The sequence below is a fragment of the Silene latifolia genome, chromosome 5, assembly GCF_048544455.1.
Source record: "Silene latifolia isolate original U9 population chromosome 5, ASM4854445v1, whole genome shotgun sequence".
NCBI classification, from domain to species: Eukaryota; Viridiplantae; Streptophyta; class Magnoliopsida; order Caryophyllales; family Caryophyllaceae; genus Silene; species Silene latifolia.
The window spans coordinates 16,916,268-16,936,863 of NC_133530.1; the positions used below are offsets into that span (position 1 = coordinate 16,916,268).

General features: G+C 36.6%; 1 protein-coding gene, 1 long non-coding RNA gene and 1 other non-coding gene across 3 annotated transcripts in view; 2 read left to right on the forward strand and 1 right to left on the reverse strand.

Moving 5' to 3' along the window:
• Positions 1-20,596, forward strand: part of LOC141656880 (uncharacterized) — a 220,630-nt gene that overhangs the window by 189,539 nt on the left and 10,495 nt on the right. The gene's annotated exons all lie outside the window — the stretch shown is intronic.
• LOC141656876 (wall-associated receptor kinase 2-like) lies at positions 1,860-7,208 on the reverse strand. The gene is made up of 3 exons (XM_074463972.1): positions 5,822-7,208; positions 3,367-3,537; positions 1,860-3,280 (listed from the first exon to the last, which is right to left on the reverse strand). The coding sequence occupies exons 1-3, from the start codon at positions 6,744-6,746 to the stop codon at positions 2,079-2,081; spliced, it is 2,298 nt and encodes a 765-aa protein (XP_074320073.1). The 5' UTR covers positions 6,747-7,208; the 3' UTR covers positions 1,860-2,078.
• On the forward strand, positions 13,144-13,250 carry LOC141658048 (small nucleolar RNA R71). Its single transcript, XR_012548959.1, has one exon. It is a non-coding gene; the product is annotated as a small nucleolar RNA R71 (small nucleolar RNA).

Consider the following 20,596-nt stretch of genomic DNA (forward strand, 5'->3'; position numbering starts at 1 on the left):
TAAGGATCTAAAGTATCAAAGGTAGCAAATAAGGACCCGAAAACTAGCTTTATTTCATTTCCTTGTTGCAAAACATAAAAATTAAACAAATAAATTTACAAGCCAAAGTATTTGCCAAATATTTGGAGTGCCTTCTCCATTTTGTTTACACTGTGATGCTGCTCTTTCACAAAAAATTCATCTAAACTTCTATACACACAAAACACAATTAAACAATGACAATTGCTTCAAACTAATTTTCAATTTTTCTAATAGTAATGTTAATCATTCTTCCGACCTAGAAAAAAAATCACTCGTAACTTACCAAACAATGAAAATTGCTTCAAATAATTTCGATGTTTTTTTCACCAGTTATTGTCAAATACGCAAATAACTCTCAGGCAACTTCATGAAATGAATCAAGAACACGACACCGAGATTTTTCAGATGTTTCAAACTCCAAGTAATTAAACTTTTCCAAGTTAATCATCATTCCCTCAATTGTGTAAATATTATTTGATACTAAAGATAATTTCATTGTAATAAACTATCATCATTCCCTCGGTGCATCTTTTATGAGTAATTAACTATCAACATTTTGTGGGGGAGAAAACAAAAGAAAGAATCTCAAGACATACCTTTCCCATTTACAGTGGTAAGTAAAACCACAAATTTTGGAGTGATTAATCTAAAACCTTGGTGAATGATGCTGGGAGTAATGGTAAATTACAAAGGAGTAAAAGATGAAGTAGGCGAGAAACTTTCTAGCAATAATTACCTTAATTTAGTCCATAATTCCTATTTATTTAATTAGGCAAGTATAATTCAGGGGCATTTGAGTATTTTTTTGTTACTCGGTTACATGAAATGGATGCCGTTACTTTTGGGGTCCTTATCGCTTAAGAGAAATAGTTTGAGTCCTTGATGCTATATTTTGTTAAACTTTAGGTCCTTGATGTATGGTTTACTCTCAAGGTTGCCCTTCCACAAGTTTAAAAGTTAAATGATGTCAAGGATTGTTTTTTTCTCAGTTTAGTTTGGATTAATACGAGACGAGTAGCCTTTGTATGGATTATTCCCATAAAATAACCCTTAAATTTATTGAATTTGTATTTTTGTATTTCATGATTCATCGTTGTGCTTCTCATATTCTCCTGTAATTTTGCTTGATTACATATTCTCGGGTAAGACGGTTTTGCGCCTAATTCCATACGTTGTTTGACTCAAAATAGTTAAAACAACTTTTAGTAACTACTCCGTCCGTTGTCAATCATTTGTTTACCTTTTATATTCTTTGGGAGGGGTATTTTAATCAAGGTAAACAAATGATTGGGACAGATGGAGTAATTGATTATTAATCTCAAAACTTTTGGTTGAGTGTTTGATTGTCTGTGTAGTCTCGACAAGTATGTTGTATAGTACTGTCTGCAATTTTTTTTTTGGTAGCTGTTAGTTTTTATTGCAAAGAGGGCTTTCGGCTTATTAACTTCTCTAAGAGACGATGAAGTTTTAGGTTGAAATTCCCTTGATTTAGGTTATTAAATGTGATTGCTTGTTGCTTAACTAGAAAAATTGCGATTTTAAGTATTAATGGTTTCTGGGCAGAAAGTATGACATTCTGACGTATTGCTGTTTTGTTTGCTACCGCAAATTGGATACCTGTGGAGCTTTCATCTTGTCTACCCGATTCATTCATAGTTCCTCTTTCTCAACTGGTTCTTTACGTTTGATTAAAATTCTTCTTACAAATCAATAAAAACGTAAAGAATCAGATGAGACACATGGAGTACGTCTTTAGGTTTTAAACAACTAGTCTACAAGTACGCTGCATATCTAGTTATCTACCAATAAGCACGCTGGTTCATAAACTGAAAACAGCCTTCAAGAAATTGGCTAGGGTGCCTACTTGAGTTATTCCAACTTCTATACAAGTTGCTGCTTGTAAGGCAACCATCTTAAGCGTACTAATGTCGAGAACTTTACATAAACATCATCTTACCCCCAAATTATCAAAAAGGGAAGAGTTATTCGCGTGCAACCTTTTCTAGAAATAGCAAATAAGTTATTTGACCGACTCTTTACTGAATCCAACAACATAACTACCTTCCACCACCTAGTGAGGAAATGAAACTAGGACACTTATACAAATCCGAGTCCTGACCAGAGTAACCACCACTGTTTCCATCATCGTCTTTTGGAATTCCTCGAAGAAGAGACTCACAATCATTTTCCTGATTATAGGACGACTTAACGTCATGCCAAGGATGCTTCTTCGTTCTTTTTATTCCTTCTAGCTCCATTGCAACTTCCTTCATGGTTGGCCTGTCCTCTCCCTTCAAGAACAAACACCATTTAGCTAGATTAGCCACTTTCTTTATTTGCTCAATATCTCCTTGACTGTTTGCGATGTTTTTATCAATGATGTCAAACAGTCGGTCTTCTTTCATCTTAAGAAGGAAGTGCATAGCAAGGCATCGCTCAACTTCAGGCCTTTGATAAGATAGCGCCTTTTTCCTAGTTAATAACTCCACCAACACAACTCCGAAGCTATAAGCATCACTTTTTTCTGTTAATTCACTCGTTTGCATATATTCGGGATCCAAATAGCCCCATGTTCCCAGCACCATTGTGGCTAGTTGACCTTGGTCCACAGGAACCAATCTTGAAGCGCCAAAATCTGCAACCTTCGCCGTATAACATTCATCTAAGAGTATATTCATTGACTTCATATCTCTATGGATGATCGGGGTTGTGATTGTGGTATGTAGATATGCTAACACTTCAGCAACTTCTGATGCTATCCCTAGACGGATATTCCATGTGAAAAGGGGCACCTTTGCTTCATCGTGTAAGTGATCGTATAATGTGCCATTGTTGATATACTCATAAACCAGTAACGGTACTTCTGTCTCGAGACAGCAACCTAGTAACCTGACTACATTTCTGTTGTTGATTTGTGAAAGTATCATAACTTCATTGATGAATTGCTCAACTTGGCCAGGATCCACCTTAAGGGACCTTTTGATTGCAACTAGTTGATTATTTGGTATAATTCCCTTGTAAACAATTCCATAACCGCCTCTTCCGATTATGTTCATTTCATTGTATTTGCCAGTTGCAATTTCCAAATCTTGTGCTGTAAAAATCTTTAGAGCATCCATCCTAGAGAGTTTTTGATGTAAAATTAAACCCCCATTTTGACGGAAGAAGCTTTCTCGTAGCTTCTTGATTCGTCTTTCCCCATTTCTCCAATGCAAGAGAAAGCCGACAACAAGCAAAATTATAATACTTCCACCAATACCTGCAAGACAAACATTAAATGTTTTAATTCTTAACCCTTTTTGTTTTGTTTTGTGAAGTAGTTTTTTAATTTTACTTTTATTTTACCTGCAGTGATGATTACTGGTGTGAGCCAAGTCTTTGAAGAAGAGATGCAGCGATCAGTTTGTGTGCCGTTTCCATGGTAACCCTTTGGGCATTGGCAATAATAGCTTCCGTCAGTGTTGGTACAGTATTCTGGTCTCTCACAATCATTTTCTCTCTTGCATTCATTGATATCTGAACAGATTTAGTTACATAAAACAGGTCATATTATTTGATATCACAACAAAGTTTAAACAAAATAAACCACAGCTTCTTGTTAACAAATTATCATAATGCACTGGATGAAATACAGCAAACGGTCAACAAAATTCTAAGGGCCAAAGTCCTGCTATTGTTTGCCATTGATATAGCAGTTTTGTGACTGGTGAAGTTGTGATTAGTAATATCTTTATATGGGTTTCTAACACCATCCACGTATCCTGATCTAGACACAAGATTTTGAAACATATCAATACGCGAAAGTGGTTGGTTATTAAGCCCCTTAACTTTGTTTAATTGTGAAATTAGGTCCCATAAGTTTCATTTGGAGCAATCAAGCTATAAACTTATAGGGTCTAATTTCACAATTGAACACACTTAAGGAGCTTAATTACCACTCTCTTGAATTATAAACAATTTACTATAAATATGTATGTAAAAGTGTTCTTCAATGATTAATAAATTAGGTAAAATTTCGTAAAGTTGCAATTAGTAATCTTTAGTATTTAATAAATTGTTTAATACTAATATAAAATATTTTTAATTAAAATTCTTGTGAAAATTTTAAAAATGGAGTTGAATTTCACTTTTGGTGAAACTTAAGGGGCTAGATTGCTCCAAATGAATCTTATGGGGTCTAATTTCACAATTGAACAAAGTTAAGGGCTTAATTACCACTTTCGCGCATATCAATATATGTGTGTGTTTGGCCTGACTTTTAAAAGTGTTTTGGAAATTAAAAACGCTTTCTGGCCAAACACATCATTATTTAAAAGCTAAAATAAATTTTCTCAGAAACCAAAAATCCATCTTTTTGCCCATAAAAATAGAAGCAGCAATTTGGTGCATATCTTTTGAAAAACACTTTTTAAATTGCTTGAAAAACAAATACTCATTTTATACAAGTTAGGCCAAACATGCTCTATATGACTATATGTAATGTTGTATGACTATCGAATAATAGAATTCGTGAATAACCATGTTTGACAGTAAGCTTTTTGAGACATCTATGAATGATGTTATAGACAAATACTCCGCAACATTTTGAGAAATTTAAGTAATAATAAGAATATTTTAGTACTCCGTAAAATTTTATGTTCTTTAAACTTTGACTAAAAGTTAAATGGTGTTTATAGGTCCAATAATTTATTAGTATTAGTTATTTTAAATGACCTGGTTATAAACTATTAAACTACAGTACTATACTATAAGTAGCAAAAGAAATTAAATTGAAAATGGTTAATACAGAAGGTAATCAACACAGAACAAATTAGATGGTAAAGCCATGAAATTGTTACATAGGCAGCCTTGAGGAAGTAGCGAACTAGCGATGGAGAGGCCATGGAGCTAGACTTATGCATGGAAATTACTTTCAAGATAATTATGAAAAAGAAAAGTTGCCATATTACGACGGAGTACTATAAAATCGAAAAAAAGGAACACACATTTTGATGTATCAAATCATACCCCTTTTAACAACTCTGTTTACATGTATTTTTTATGAGTTTTTAAAGTTTATAAGTTACATTCCAATTTTTTGACGGTCAAAACTCAAAATTACATGTATACTTTTTGAGCAATATGTAATTTTTTAGCTTAATGTTTAAGTCATTCGAATTCAAAAACTTGATAAGTAAAACTCATAAGCTTTAAAACAAAACTCGCAAACTTTATTATAATACAACTCAGAAACTACACAACCGTTGTACTACAACTAGTTGTATAATCTATGAACTGTATAAAATCGGGTTGTGTATAAAATCGGGTTGTAGTATCAAAGCTTCGTACTATTATTCAAACTTTACAATATTTTAAGTGGATAGAAGCGTAAGTCCTACAAATATAAGGTCTTGCCTAGGACCTAGGTAGAGCCATACAAGAATATCTATGTTACTCCGACACTTCTAATTTCCTCGTGTACCCGTGTTCGACACTCGACACTCGGACATGGGTATGACACTTGGACACCTCATTTTAGACCAAAATATGCATATTTTTCATAAAAATAGCCGAGTCCGACACTTGCAAAGCACGCATCCGTGTCGGATACTTCTAACCGAGTCCGAGTAACATAGTACCGGATCAGTTACCTCTCCTAGGAATGTAGCATCGAGCTTTTAATGTAAATGACATAACCAACACACCAAAAATAACAGCAAAACACAAGAAAGTTCAACTATGAGAAATTCAAACGTTTTCAAGAATTCTTTGGAGATAGATTAATCAACAATAAAACATAAGAATGACTTGACTTTGTTACCTTGGCAGCCTTGTGGAAGATATGGATTTCCTGAATACCCTTCCTTGCAATTGCAACGATATCCGTCTAGACCCTGTTGTTCATGTGTTAAGTTGATGCAGTCTGTGTTGCTCTTACACAAGCGACTTCCTTCCTTTTCAGCTTCCGAACAATTTTTGGTTCCGATTCCCCAATTGTATATGATAGGAGCTGAAGGCAGCTCACTCAAATAATGACTCAAGCTCTGAGTCAAATTCAGTGTGGAAAAATAGAAAGCATCATTTGCCACAGGGTACGCCACACTACACGGGTTAAACTCAACCCCAATATGGTTGTGATAACTGTTTGCTTCAATTTGTAAGTTGGTTATACCATCGGGTATGGAAGCTTCACAACAACCAACCCCATTACATTGGGTGCTGTTGACCACATCATCTAATTCGTTGCACGTTGTCATGCATCCTGTGGAGTAGTCCTTGCCATAACGTTGTCCTTTAAACCAGGCATATGTATCACACCCTGTTGCCACAAACTTGTTTTTGCTGTTGGAAATCGTAAAATTTCTTACGTATAATGAACTATACGAATACAAATAAGTAGATGAATTGTAAGACTGGCGACAGTTGTATGATACATTGTTATTGAGGCTAATTTCGCCCTCTTCTAGGGAAATGTTTAGTATTTGGACATTGTTGCCCAGAATTGGTTGGGGAGGACTGAAAGTATGATTACATGTGATTTTCATTAAGGGATAAAGATTACCATCATCTTTATCTTTATAGTAACACCCATCTTCTATGCCAAATGGGTAAGGTATTCTAATCCCTCCACACGTTGAGGTGCAATTTGAAGCGATAACAAGTGATTCCAGTGCTTCAGAACCCGAGATTAATCGTGTCAGCACCAAACTAAAGAGAAAGGTTAGGAAATGTTTTTGGTATCCCATGCTTAATGGTTTTTTAATTTTTATTTGGATTAATGATTTCAGGAAAAGAAAGGTTATTAAAATGTCAGAATTTAAGTAAGAAACATCGGCGAAAGTTCAGCAAAGAATGAAGCAAGTTGATTGAATTATCAACAAATACGCTGTTAATTTGATAGTGATATCAAGTACTCCACAGTTGCCAATATGAGATAATATGAGATAATATAGCATAGTTGACCTTGACCTCGACCTCGACCTCATTCTGCTCCCACTGCTGTATTATTTGATATTACGTTATTATAGTATAACCTTCGGGTTTTCTCTTAAAAATAAAATTCTGCCTATTGTTATAGGCTAGAATTTGATTTGAGCATTAGAAATTTAGAATGATGAGTATATTTTTGAGCATGATAAAAATGTTATTTGTCCAAGAAATTGTTGACCTTGAAGTCGTCTACACATCACAGTACATCTAGACATTAATTATCCTTGAATCTGGATATACTCGTATGTACTTGGGATCAAGCTACGATATGACGTCAAGGAGCAAAGGAGTACGACCCCCTAGAAGATGGTGAGGTACGATGCAAAATGACCACATTATTATCATTGAATCTTTCTTTTTTTTTTTTTTTGAAAATTATTGTCCTTGGTCTTGATATGTGGTTGAAAAGTTCAACTTTGTGAAGGGGTGGACCGTAGACCCAACTTATGTGTTTACTGCATAAACAAGGTTTTTTAGACGCGTCAGGAGTCCGGCTACTCTGTCCCCACTTTCGTGGGATACAGGATGAAACACGAAAATAGGATAGAGGATTTGAACGTCTCCCATCTGAATGGACTAAGAAATGGAAGGAGTATTTAATTAATTTTACCGTGGTCGAATTGTTGACAATTTTGTTAATTAATTGTTGATACAACAAGTCTCCCTTACAAACGCAATTATAACCCGAGCTAATAACTTGGGTGTAAAATATATAAAAAATTTGACGTGGGAGTAAGTGTAAAAAAGTGGATTAAGCATGAGTGTAATTAATAATTTACTCTATTTTTAAGCATGATGAAAATGTTGGTCCAAGAAGTTGTTGACCTTGAAGCCGTCTACGTGTCATAGTATTTCTACGACATTAATAATACTCCCTCCGTACCACACAAATGGTAACGTGGTAAAAAATGAGGTTTTTAAGAAAAGAAGGTAAAAGGAGGGGTAAAGAGGGAAGAAAATAGGTGGGGTATGTAATTGTGGGTTTAATTGTGAGTTGGTAGGTGAGTATGTAATGACATTTTGTGTAAATATCAAATGGGTATAAGGATAAATTGGTAATGTTGTGGACCAAATAAGGAATGTTACCATTGGTGTGCTACGGCCGTATTAAGTGTTACCATTAGTCTAGTAGTCTAGTATGGAGGTAGTACACAAAATGAATCTTGTAACATCCCGGCGTGGACCAAAGCTATTATTCATGATAGCTCGCCAGACTACTACTACTCCCTAGCAAGCACACACGTTTAATTGTAGATTTTTTATTATGAGCTTCGAGAAAAGAAAGTGCACTTTGTTAATATTATTAGTACTTTTAATCTCTTTAAGCACTAGTCATCTAGGTAGCACCAAACGGACACGGATACGGACACGACACGGACACGTGACACGGCATCCCATGAAATTTAGGACACGGGACACGTTATTTAAATTTAATAAAATATATATTTTTTAGTTATAAGGTTTGATTTTATTTTTTAAAAGTATTTGATATTAAATTTAAATATGTGAAGGTAAAATTTGACCTTAATTATAACTCATTTTCATTTCCAACCAAACCTATATTCTAATCAATCTCTTTCGACGTCTCATTTTTCGTCTAAAGAACATCATTCACCCCAAATAATGTCAAAATACCAAGGACACGCGTCAGACACGTGCCCAAATAAAAGTAGGGAGTTAGACACGACTTTATAGGTGTCCGACACGTTTAGGTGTGTGTCCGAGGAGTGTCGGTGTCGGACACGGAATGGCTGATTAGGATAAGTGTCTGTGCAACCTAGCTAGTCATTACGATACGACATCAAAAGGACAAGGGAGTACGATCCACTAAAAGATGATGAGCTATGATGCGAAGTGACCACATTATTGTCCTTGAATCTTGAGTGGTTAAAGAGTTTTAACTTTTTGGAGGGGTGAACTGCAGTAAGAGGATTATACATCTGATGTATTACCTCCAAATCTATAGTTTCTGAGCATTATAATAAAAATTTTGAGTTTTGTTTTAAAGTTTCTGAGTTTTACTATGAAGTTTCTGAATTTATTCACTTAAACATTAAGCTCTAAAAAATTACAATAAAAGTCAAAAACATTACATATAAGTTTAGTTAAATTTTAGTTTTGACGGAAAAAATATTAAAATCTAACTTATAAACTTTAATATGCTCAAAAAAATACACATATGCTCAAAAACAAATAAAGTTTGAGGTAATAAGCTAAAAAAAAAATACATATATGCTCAAAAATAAAAAAAGTTAGAGGTAGTACATCCGATGTATGTGTAATACTATGGTTTTATGTGTCTTGGGTACTCTATCGAGTGGGGCTTACTCTGTCGAGTAAGTAGTTTTTGACGCAAAACAGTAGTCTGTCTGATGGGTACTCGATCGAGTATGTATGGCACTCGATCGAGTAAGGGGCACTCGATCGAGTAAGTTACTTACTCGATCGAGTAAGTTACTTTTACGGGTTGTTTTAGTCGGGTTTTGTTAGTAACGTGTGATTGATATATTAAGCTTTCCGTCACATTCTTCATCATTTGTACTTTTTATAAAAACCTTTCAAAAGAGAAAAGAAGTTACGTTGTCTACGTCGTCGCGTTACCATCAAATCCCAAGGGCTAAGGTTGTCGGATCGTCACGTTCTTTACACTGTTGCACTACTACAAATCCAGGCAACTACAACGCCCCTTTAACAACGCTTATTCACGAAAATCACCATAGACGTTGTAGAACGTATGACGCGAATTTTACTAAAATTAATTACAACGGTTATGGTTATATAACCGCTGTTATGTTTTAACAACGGGTCAAACATGCACAACCGTTGTTAATAATGTGGCGCAAAGTTAGTGAAAAGTAATCACAACGGTTATTTTTTAAACCCGTTGTGAAAACATTTTTAACAACGGTTTTTGTTTTACAACCGTTGTTAAAACGTTTTAACAACGGTTTTCGTTTAACAACCGTTGTCAATATTTTCCATACTATAAACCACACAAACACAGATCAGCTACAGCCACAAAACACAAACCTTAATACACAAATACAAACACAAACACAGACAAACACAAACACAATTAAACACACACTTTCTCATCGTCTCTTTCTCTCTTTCTCATCGTCGCTTTATCATCTCGCCGTCACTATTGGTTTCATCGTCTCTTACTTTCTCTAATTATCAGGTAAATCTCGCTGTCACTGTTGGTTTCATCGTCTTTCATCGTCATTATTTTCTTTTTTGTAATTATTTCATTTGCATGTATGTGTTTTTATCGATCATTATGTTATTTCTCTAAGTATTATTCGCTTAATTAGCTAGTAAAACAAATTAAATAAAATAAAACAAAGAATAAGCAAGATGATAGAGAGGAATGCATGATAAACTTAATTAATTAATATATATATATATATATATATATATATATATATATAAATACATAAATTAAAAAAGTAATTACATTAATAAAAATGCAATTCTTATATTTTCATAGAGTCTTATTCTCTTCTATGATATCCGTCCTCTCCTCCTTAGCTATTTGGAAGTTCCGTTCAGCAGTTGCTATATCGTCATATAGCTGCAACAACTGCTGCTCTGTCAAGTCATCTTTTTTGGCGTCCTTGAGTGCGGATCGAGCATCCACAAGATAGCTCGGATTCCTATAAGACGAGCGGATTACCCTTAAGCCGCTCGGATTCCTCCTAGTCTACCCGGATTCAGGTCCATCCGTGCACTTGCATATCCCGTGTCATTTTCATTCTTCAAATCCCGTGTTCTTCATTGTAGGGGCACTACAAAGGCATCAATAGTCTAGGCAATTGCTATCCCCACACTAAGTTAAAGCACTACACATCAATAAAATCATTAGTCCCTCCCTCACTTCTCTCAAAAATGATGAATATCTTGATCAAGGCACAAAAATCCAAAAATGACAAAAATGCAATGTAAGAATTAAAATGCAAGTTAGGGAGTTAGAAATATTTACAAATGGTGGTTTGGAGAGGACTCCACCAAATTCTCATCCTTAGTGAGATGTCATGGGGGCATGTTCAAGGTGTTGTTGATGTTACTCAACACCTTGAAGAAGTAGTCAAAAGCTTGTTCATTATCATGATAAAGATTCTCAATAGATCTTTGCACTTGTTGTCCTTCATGTTGGTCTTGATCGAGAGCATTACCAATATAGGAATTGAAAATCTCTTCAAACTCATCGTCCCAAAAACCACAAACTTCGTCTACTTGATCATTAAAAATCTCTTGACTTGATAGAGACAACTCTCCTCCTTTCTTGTTTTGGCCAATGAGGTCATCCTCTTCACTTGTCATGGGTGAGCTTTTCAAGATCTCTTTGTTATTATTCTCTTGCTCTTTTGATGGAGCATCATCAACTTTCTTCTTCCATTGGAATTCCGATTTCTTCCGATCATCCTTCCGACTATAATGATCAACCATAAAACATGGTTCATGTAAACGGGGAGCTCTCATGGTCTTGTCAAGATTGAAAGTTATGCTCTCATCTCCCACCTCTAGAGTGCGCTCTTCATGCTTCACATCTATCACCGCACCCGCGGTGTGCAAGAAAGGTCTACCTAGAATGATTGGAATATTGGAGTCTTCTTCCATGTCAACAATGACAAAGTCCGCAGGGATGAAAAATTTTCCAATTCTTACGGGAACATCTTCTCATATCCCTAATGGTGTCTTCGTCGATCTATCGGCCATTTGGAGTGTAATATTGGTACATTTAAGCTCTTCCATCCCTAACCTTTTACTCACCGAATACGGCATAACACTCACACTAGCTCCTAGATCACATAGGGCTTTGTTGATCGTTGTGTCGCCAATGCTACACGGTATTGAGAAGCTTCCCGGATCTTTAAGTTTCAGAGGTGAACTCCCTTGAAGGATTGCACTACTCACCTTAGTGAAGGCGATAGTCTCAAGCTTCCGGATCGACTTCTTTTTCGTAAGGATGTCTTTCATGTACTTTGCATAGGCCGACACGTGATTGATTAATTCCGTAAAAGGAATCGAGACTTCCAAATTCTTCACAATTTCCATAAATTTTCCAAGTTGGTCATCAAATTTGGGCTTAACTTGACGACTTGGAAAAGGAAGTCTAATCACAATGGGTTCCTTCTCCTTGGCCTTGTCTTCATTTTTTTTTAAACTTCTTCTTTTGATGGTTCTCCATCCTTGGAGTTTTGCACAACTTCTTCTTTGTCACTAGCTTCCACAACTTCATCCTCAACTTGTTTATTTGGTACTTCATACCTCGTACCACTCCTCAAGTGAATGGCACTAACCGTTTCATGTCTCGGGGGATTACTTTGAGGTGGTAATTGCCCCTTTTGCCTTTGAGAACTTAAAGATGCTAGTTTAGTCAATTGGGTTTCCAACATTTTGGTGTGGGCTAGGATGTTATTGATGGTGATTTCTTTTGCTTGACTATCCTTTTACATTTGGGTGAAAAACTCTTGTTGATTCTTTTGCATGTGGAGGACCGCTTTTTGAACATCGAAACCTTGGTCATTTTGTTGATTGTATGGAGTTTGATTTTGGTAACCTTGGTTTTGGTTGTAAAAGGGTCTTTGATTTTGGTTTCTCATGGGAGGTGGGGTGTATGTTGGTTGAGGGTTTTGAACATTTTGACTTTTGTATGAGAGATTTGGGTGGAATTTGGTGTTTTCATTGTAATAATTGGAATAAGGGGTATCACTCTTGTATGCTTGAAAAGCATTCACTTGTTCATTTGTTCCCCTACATTCACTTTGTTCATGTCCCGAAGTTCCACAATTCTCACATATCCCATTTGGGATTGATGAAGATGTCGTCATGGCATTAACATGATACTTTGGTGATTTTGAGGCTTTTTCAAGTCTAGCCATAACTTTTTCGAACTTCAAATTGATGGTATCAATGTGAGTACTAAGTTGAGCACCCAATTGAGTAATAGAGTCCACTTCATGCTTTCCTTCTCTAGTAGCCTTGCGAGGTCTACTATATTGTGAATTATGGACCGTCATTTCCTCAATCTTGTTCCAAGTTTGATTATCGTCAACTTCGATGAGCATACCATTTGATCCCATGTTGAGAATGTTTCTTGAGTCTTCATAAAGACCATTCCAAAATTGTTGTACCAAGAACCACTCGCTAAGCCCATGATGAGGATATGAGCGACAAATTCCCTTGAATCGCTCCCAAGCTTTATACAAGGATTCTTCATCTCTTTGCTTAAAGCCCGTAATTTGAGCTCTTAGCATGTTATTCTTTTCCGGTAAACTTTTTGTAGAAAGTTAGAGCCAATTTCTTCCAAGAGTCAATTCCGAGAGTAGCCTTATCAAGGCCTTTCAACCATTGTTTTGCGGTGCCAATTAGAGAAAAAGGGAATAAGACCCATCGAATTTGGTCTTGAGTTATACCGGTTTGAAAAATCGTATCACAATAGTCACAAAAAGTCTCCATGTGAGAGTGATGGTCTTCACTAGGCATCCCCCCAAATTGGCTTCTTTCGAGTAATTGGATAAATGCGGATTTGGCAATGAAATTTCCGGTTAAGTGTTGTGGTGTGGGAGTACCATTGGGTAGGTTCTCCTCGGTTGGTACGGAATGTGATGAAAATTTAGGCATTGTGGATTGATTTTGTGTTGGATTTTGTGTTGGGTTCTCCTCACCTTCTCTTGCAAAAGGGTTGACGAACTCAATAGCGTTTGGTTGAATATCTACAACCTCACCAATACCTCTCAAAGTTCTTCTAGCAAGTTTTCTATTGTTTGTCAAAGTCCTTTCAATTTCGTGATCAAAGGGTAACAAGTTACCTTGTGATCTTCTAGACATGCAAAATATCAAACAACTCGAAAATAATTAGAACAAATCTTGAGGAGTTTTACTTCCCCAAGGCAAAGAAAGACACAACTAATAACAATCTAAGAAAATCTAAATCAAGTTAACACCGTTCCCGGCAACGGCGCCATTTTTTGGTCGAACCCTCTTGAGAGGTTTAGTTTTAGGTACTTGTCGTTAGGAGCACCCAGACCAAAAAAATATTTATAACTCCACAAACAATTCTACTATTAGGAAAGAGGCAAGTAAAGGTCGGATTCCAAGGGACGGGTATTGAAGTGAGATTTTCAGTTGTAACTAGCGGTGTCTAGGGGTGTCACAATTTGGGGTTTGAATAGAAGATCACTAAACTAAATAGCAATGAAAGTATACAAGCAAGATGATTAAAAAGGGATGTAAACAATTGATAAAAGGCATTAGGGTGTCATGGGGTCATAGGGGATTCATGGGAATTGATTATACAAATATATTCTCAAATTATAAGCAAGCAATTATTGTCGTGATGGATCGAGTTGGTTTATATCTTACAATCCTAGGAAAGTTTGGGTCCCGGAGCCGAATCGATTAGATTGTACAACACCTACAAGTCGACTTAATCTTCCCTACTCAACTATATGCATGGTCTAATGAGACTCGAGTTGGTTTATGTCTTACAAGTCTCATTGAAAAGATAGGTGATGGATAAAAAATGCAAGGATTCATAGGCTCGCATTTCATCAAACATAATATGTGCATAAGTTAAGATCACAACAAGCAAGCAAATAAACTATGAAAACATATTAATTTAAGCATGAATCATCCCCCATGTTGGTTTCCCCTAATTACCCATTAACCCTAGTTAAGGAAACTACTCACTCATTATCATGTTGAACATGCTAGTAAGGTTGTCAATCATACCAACAAAGTAAACATGATGAATAAATGAAGATGATTAACAATAGTTAAAAAGAGATTAAGAGAATATACCTACTAATGATTCCAATAATAAAGCAAAGAATAATAGAAGTACTTGATGATTGATTGGAAGGTTGTCAATCTCCCAATAATAACCCAAATAATCTTCAATTACCCAAAATAAAAGATGAACAAAAGAGAGATTAAGGAAATGAGATTTGTATTAATACTTGATTAAAAGTTGATTACAAGATTAAAGAGAGATTAGATTGATATAAACTACACTAGAGATTGATAAGAAGAACATGATAATCTAATTAGAATAATGGGGTATTTATAGTGGGGATTAGGTACACAAATTAGGGTTTACTAAGGGCTTAAATGACGATTAAGTACTTGAGGAATCGCTCCTCTCAGAAAAATATGCGAGTCTCCTTTTTGCTAGTCTTTCCCGAGGTATGCGCATCCTTCATAGAACAAGTAGAAAACGGAATAGCTGTCACACAATCCGAGCGTCCAGGGCACGGGACGAGCGGATTGTGGCTCTTTTGGACGAGCGGATTTGTTGGGTGGACGGGCGGATTGTGGTGGTTTTGGACGAGCGTCCTTCTGAGGAAGACGCTCGGATTCCTTGTGCTGGACGGGCATCCAGAGGGAAATCCGCTCGGATTCTTGATCAGCTTCTTCCCTTCTTCTTTTCTTCCTTTTTCTTCATACAATCCTTAGGGATTTCATCGGAGATGCAATGATCTTTTCTCATCATTGCTCAACTACTATAATATGTACAAAGGCCTTCTAGTCTTGTCTCATCTTTGATGCTTGGTCATTGAATTCAATCAATTTAGCTCCATTTTGCCGTGAAAATACAAGGTTTGCCCTCCTTTCCTACCAAGGGATCAAAACCTCAAAGAATATGTAAAACAAAGAACTAAAGACAATAAATGACCTAAATATGCACTAAAAATCATGGGAACAAGGCTAATTCGGGGACTAAATATGCTCAAATAATGCTCACATCACTGTTTATCTGTCTGTGTTCTTCGGGGTGCGTCCCTAGCTGAGTGGAGTCACTTGCGGGAGTGGCTTCACGCCCTTGATTCTCCTCCTGTGGAACCCGCCACAGGAGGGATGTGCACATTAAGGAACATGTGTTTATCGCTCAGATGAGATGAATGGGGCTTAGGTGGGAACGGCTGCGGTTAGGGGTGAGCAAAAATTTCCGAAACGGTTTTTTAATACGGATACGATACGGTATACGGTTCTTATTATACGGTTTTCCGTATACACGGTTTTTTTTCCGTATACCCGATACGGTTTTCTACAAACCGTTCCGTATCCGGGTCAGGGAAAATGAAAACCGGATACCCGGTTTTGACACGGTTTTGAGTAATATTAAAAAAATATATATATACTCCTATATATATTATAAATGATACCTCACCTCATAACTCATAACCCTAATTGATATCCCCAATCCTCCGTCTCTCCACTCCTCACGCCTCTTCAGTCCTCACAAACCTCACACCTCCTCAGTCCTCACAAACCTCACACCTACTCAGTTCTCACAAAGACCTTTCGATCCCTAAATTCGATCCACGATTTCGACTTCCTCCTCCTCTCAAACAACGGATCTATTGCACAAAATCACAAATAGTCACTATCAATTTTTTTGTTTTGGTTGTTCATGCTTTCGATTAATTTGATTTTTTGTGTTTTGCATTATGTCTAAGTCTCAACACCCGAAGATTATTCAGACCTGCATTTGTCATTTAATAGTTTGGAAGGTGGGTTGTCTCCCGTCTGGTAGTTTTGATGGGTTTCAAGTTCAGTCGTTGTGGGTGAATGGACAGAAAAGTGAAGGTGGATTTGGTGGAAGAATTGATGTTTTGCAAAATATGACTTCTTTGAAAGAAGTTTGGCTTCATCAGAATGCATTTTTGAGTCCTTTACCGGATTTATATTATTTGGAACATTATGCAGAGAGGAGGAGGTCTGAATAATTTTTTTTTTTTAATCTCATCTAATAGAGAAACTGGGTAACCGTATTCGGGTATCCGGATTTCGTGTATACGGTTTAACCGGGTAACCGAAAACCGTATACACGGTTAAACCGTATCGTATCCGGAATAAAAAAATTGGTGTTCAAAAAACCGTATACCCGAAAACCGTATCGAAACCGTATCGGGTATACGGTTTTGCTCAGCCCTAGCTGCGGTCCCCCACTGGCGGTGTGGAGTATCTGTTGCGATGGGTACTCTGGCAGGGCTACACACTTTAGTGGGTAGTCAGTTGTGTGGAGATTGATGATGGAGACCGGAGATTGATGTGTTGATTGAGCTGCTTGGTATTTGCTTCATGTTGGTTTTTATCGTGTAATTAGTACTGACCCCGTTTAATTGTTTTAAAAACTGTGGTGATCCATTCGGGGATGGTGAACAGTTGTTGAGCAGGTTTGATACGGTGCATTTGGGCTAGCTGGGATGAGTCATCACTTGCTGTTAGAAGAGTCTTCCGCTGTGTCAGACGATGTCCTTTAGTTGTTCAGTTTTATTAGCAGACAGTATTGGTTTGATTGTATTTCATTTAACAGTCTTGGCTTGAGACATGTAATCGCTTAAACTATATTTACTTTTAAAGTACGTTTCTTTATTGTCTTATGATTATCATTGCCTCGGGTAACCGAGATGGTAGCACTTTCATGCCTTAAGTGGTCCTGGTAAGGCACTCGGAGTATGGGGGTGTTACAGTATGTTCCTTTTTCTCGGTGAACTGTGGACCCAACTTATCTACTATGTACACTGGTGGACCCAGGATTTATGTGGTGGGGTGCACTTAGGGGTGTTAACGAGCCGAGTCGAGCCCGAGCTTGGCCTTGCTCGGCTTGTGCTCAAGAACCAAAACTCAAGCTCGAGTCGATCTCGAGCTTATCCGAGCCTGAAAAAAATGCGCTCGTTATAAAGCTTGCGAGCTTTAACGCGAGCTCGAGCCAAACTCGAGCCCAAATCGAGCCTATATAAAATTGTTTATTTTTCTATTTTTTTGTTCCGATATTTTCAATAATAAGGTTCGAAAGTTATATGTAAAAATGTTGGGAAAATCAGCGAGACATTTGATACGTGTGATACAAAGATATAATAATGATAAAATATTTTTATAAAATATGACCAATATCTTATATAATCACACAAGTTCGAGCCGCTCGCGAGCTTTTCGAGTCGAGCCAGCATTTGCTCGGCTTGACTCGTTAAGCTTTCGAGCCGATCCCGAGCCCGAGCCAAGCTCGCACGAGCCGAGCTTTGACCGAGCCGATCTCGAGTTGCTCGCGAGCTGTCTCGTCTCATTAACACCCCTAGGTGCACTTTTTAACAGAGTCGATAAAACTAAAAGACTACAACGCGCTGAGCAGTCGGACTAGAATACATACAACAAAATTTGAATGAATCATGCATAAAAAATAAATACAAATTCAAAGTTCCATGGAAACAAATTGACCTAGATTTTAATTGATTTAATAATATCATACATATTTTATCAAATTAAAGTTGACGACACTTTGTGTCTTTCATGGTAGATTTTAATATGACTCTATACTTTCATCAATTTAAAATGAAACATAATATAGTATAATTTATTTGAAATTTGTAAAATTGTATTAATATAGGGGTTCTATGATTTAAAATTTTGCAATTAGATTATATGTAATTTGGGATATAATAAGTTGATATAAAAGTAATTACGGAGTAACATTTTAAGAAATGGGCAACAATGAATTAAAAATAATTATTAATAATTTAAATTCATTAGAGGGAGCTTAAAACATACTACTCCGTACAATGTATTACAAAAGTACAAGAAAAAAGTGAAAATTGATCAAAATGGGCTACAAACAATATGGCGTCCTCATGGTCTCTTAGAGAGACTAAAAAAAAGGTAGGCGGAAAAGGGGAGTGTGGGGGTTTGAGCCCGCGACTTTCTATTCCCAACAACTAGTTTTTATCCACTGTGCAACACTTGGTACATTGAATTTAGGAGGCGCAATTTTTACAAGTACTTTAACTTTCGTTATTTAAAAAAAAAAAAAAATCAAAAACTGAGGGTGCGCACGTCCCAGTGGCGTATCTAGGCTTTAGTTACGGGGGATGCAAAAATTCAACCTACCGACATCAACATGATTTGAGTTCATAAAAAAAAAACATTTAAGTTACAAGTTTAGAAATATAAAGCCTAATCTAAAGTCTTGAACTAAAGGGAAAAAAAAGTAGGTTTAAAGTAAGAAATTCAAAAAAAAAGTGAAGTAAATATAGATGATATTTTAATGTGAATGGTAGTATTTAATATGGAATCTTCATGGTAATTATGGTAAGTAATGTACATTTAATATGGCATAATATGTTGACAAATATGAAAATTGCTACAACAACATGAGAGCCTTAATCCCAAAATAAAAATTACTAAAGTAAAAAAAAATAAAGCTTAGTGGAGAATCGAACACTGGACCAATTGATTAAAAAGCAACAACCTTACCACTGAACTAACTAACATTCATTATCCTTTTACTGCACTATATCGTATTTATTCTTAAACTTTCAGGGGATGCACTTGCAGCCACTGCATCCCCTTTGGCGACGCCATTGGCACGTCCGGTGCTGTGCGCACCCCAAGGTTAGCCACTGACTATGTGAACAAGGTTTTCCGGATGAATCAGGCTCCTCTGTGCCCACTTTCGTGGAACATAAGATAGGATACGAACGTGGGACAGAGGAATCCTCCGAGTTTCGGATGGACTAAGAAATGGAAGAAGTATTTAATTCATTTAATGGTGGTCGAATTGTTGATAATTTTGTTTTTTTGTTGTTGTTAATTAATTGTTGATAGGGGTAACAAGAAGGGCATTGTTGTGCGGAAACGTCGATACCTCTCTTGTGTTGGGTCTTTTGTTGCACCGATGTTCATTGTCCATAATAGTACGATATTGTATGCTTTGGGCCAAGCCCGTACGGATTACACTTGGTCTTCTTTCCAAAAGGCCCCGTACTATTATATTTGTTGACCCCTTATAAAAATGAGCTTTCACCTTTACACTACGGACATGGGACATTAGTTTGCACCCCAACAATCTTCCCCTCAAACCAAGGACCATTATCTTTACTCGGACCTTGATATCTATGGAGAACTTCACAAATCCTACAACCCCAACTTCTATACACCCTTAGCATCAACAAGTCTTGATAACTTCTCCTTACCTCATGTGTCCTACCAGGGTCCATATGTGTCTTCACGATACTTAGTGTTGCACTTGCGTACCTTCTTCTTGTATCTAGTCCAAGTCGACTTTGGACTTTGAACTGATACCACTTGTTGTGTGGAAGCGTGAATACCGTTGTTGGGTTTTATGCTGCACCAGTGTCAACTGTCCATAATTGTACGATATTGTCAGCTTTGGGCAAAGTCATCACACGGATTTACTCTTGGACTCCTTTCCAAAAGACCTGGTACTATTATATTTGTTGACACCTTATATAGATGAGTTTCACCTTTACACTATTGATGTGCATGAGACATGATGGAGAAATACCTCGCTGGGTAGTATTAGTAGTAGCCATAGATGGAAGAAAGATGGAGAAATCGTAAATAATTCAGTAATTAATTGATGTGTACAAAATTTACATTGGGACTTTCTGGTGTTCTGGATCGTCTTTTCTTTGTTTTTTGGATTGTCTGTTCTATGTCAGCCGCGTAAATAATTCTACATTTCTAGTTTTCTACGAGCGCTCAATTGAGAAATTCTACAGGTGCCCATTTTGTTATTCGAATAAATGTGATGGAATTTGGGGCGAACAAGTTCTGGCCTGAACCAAAAAACTTGATAATA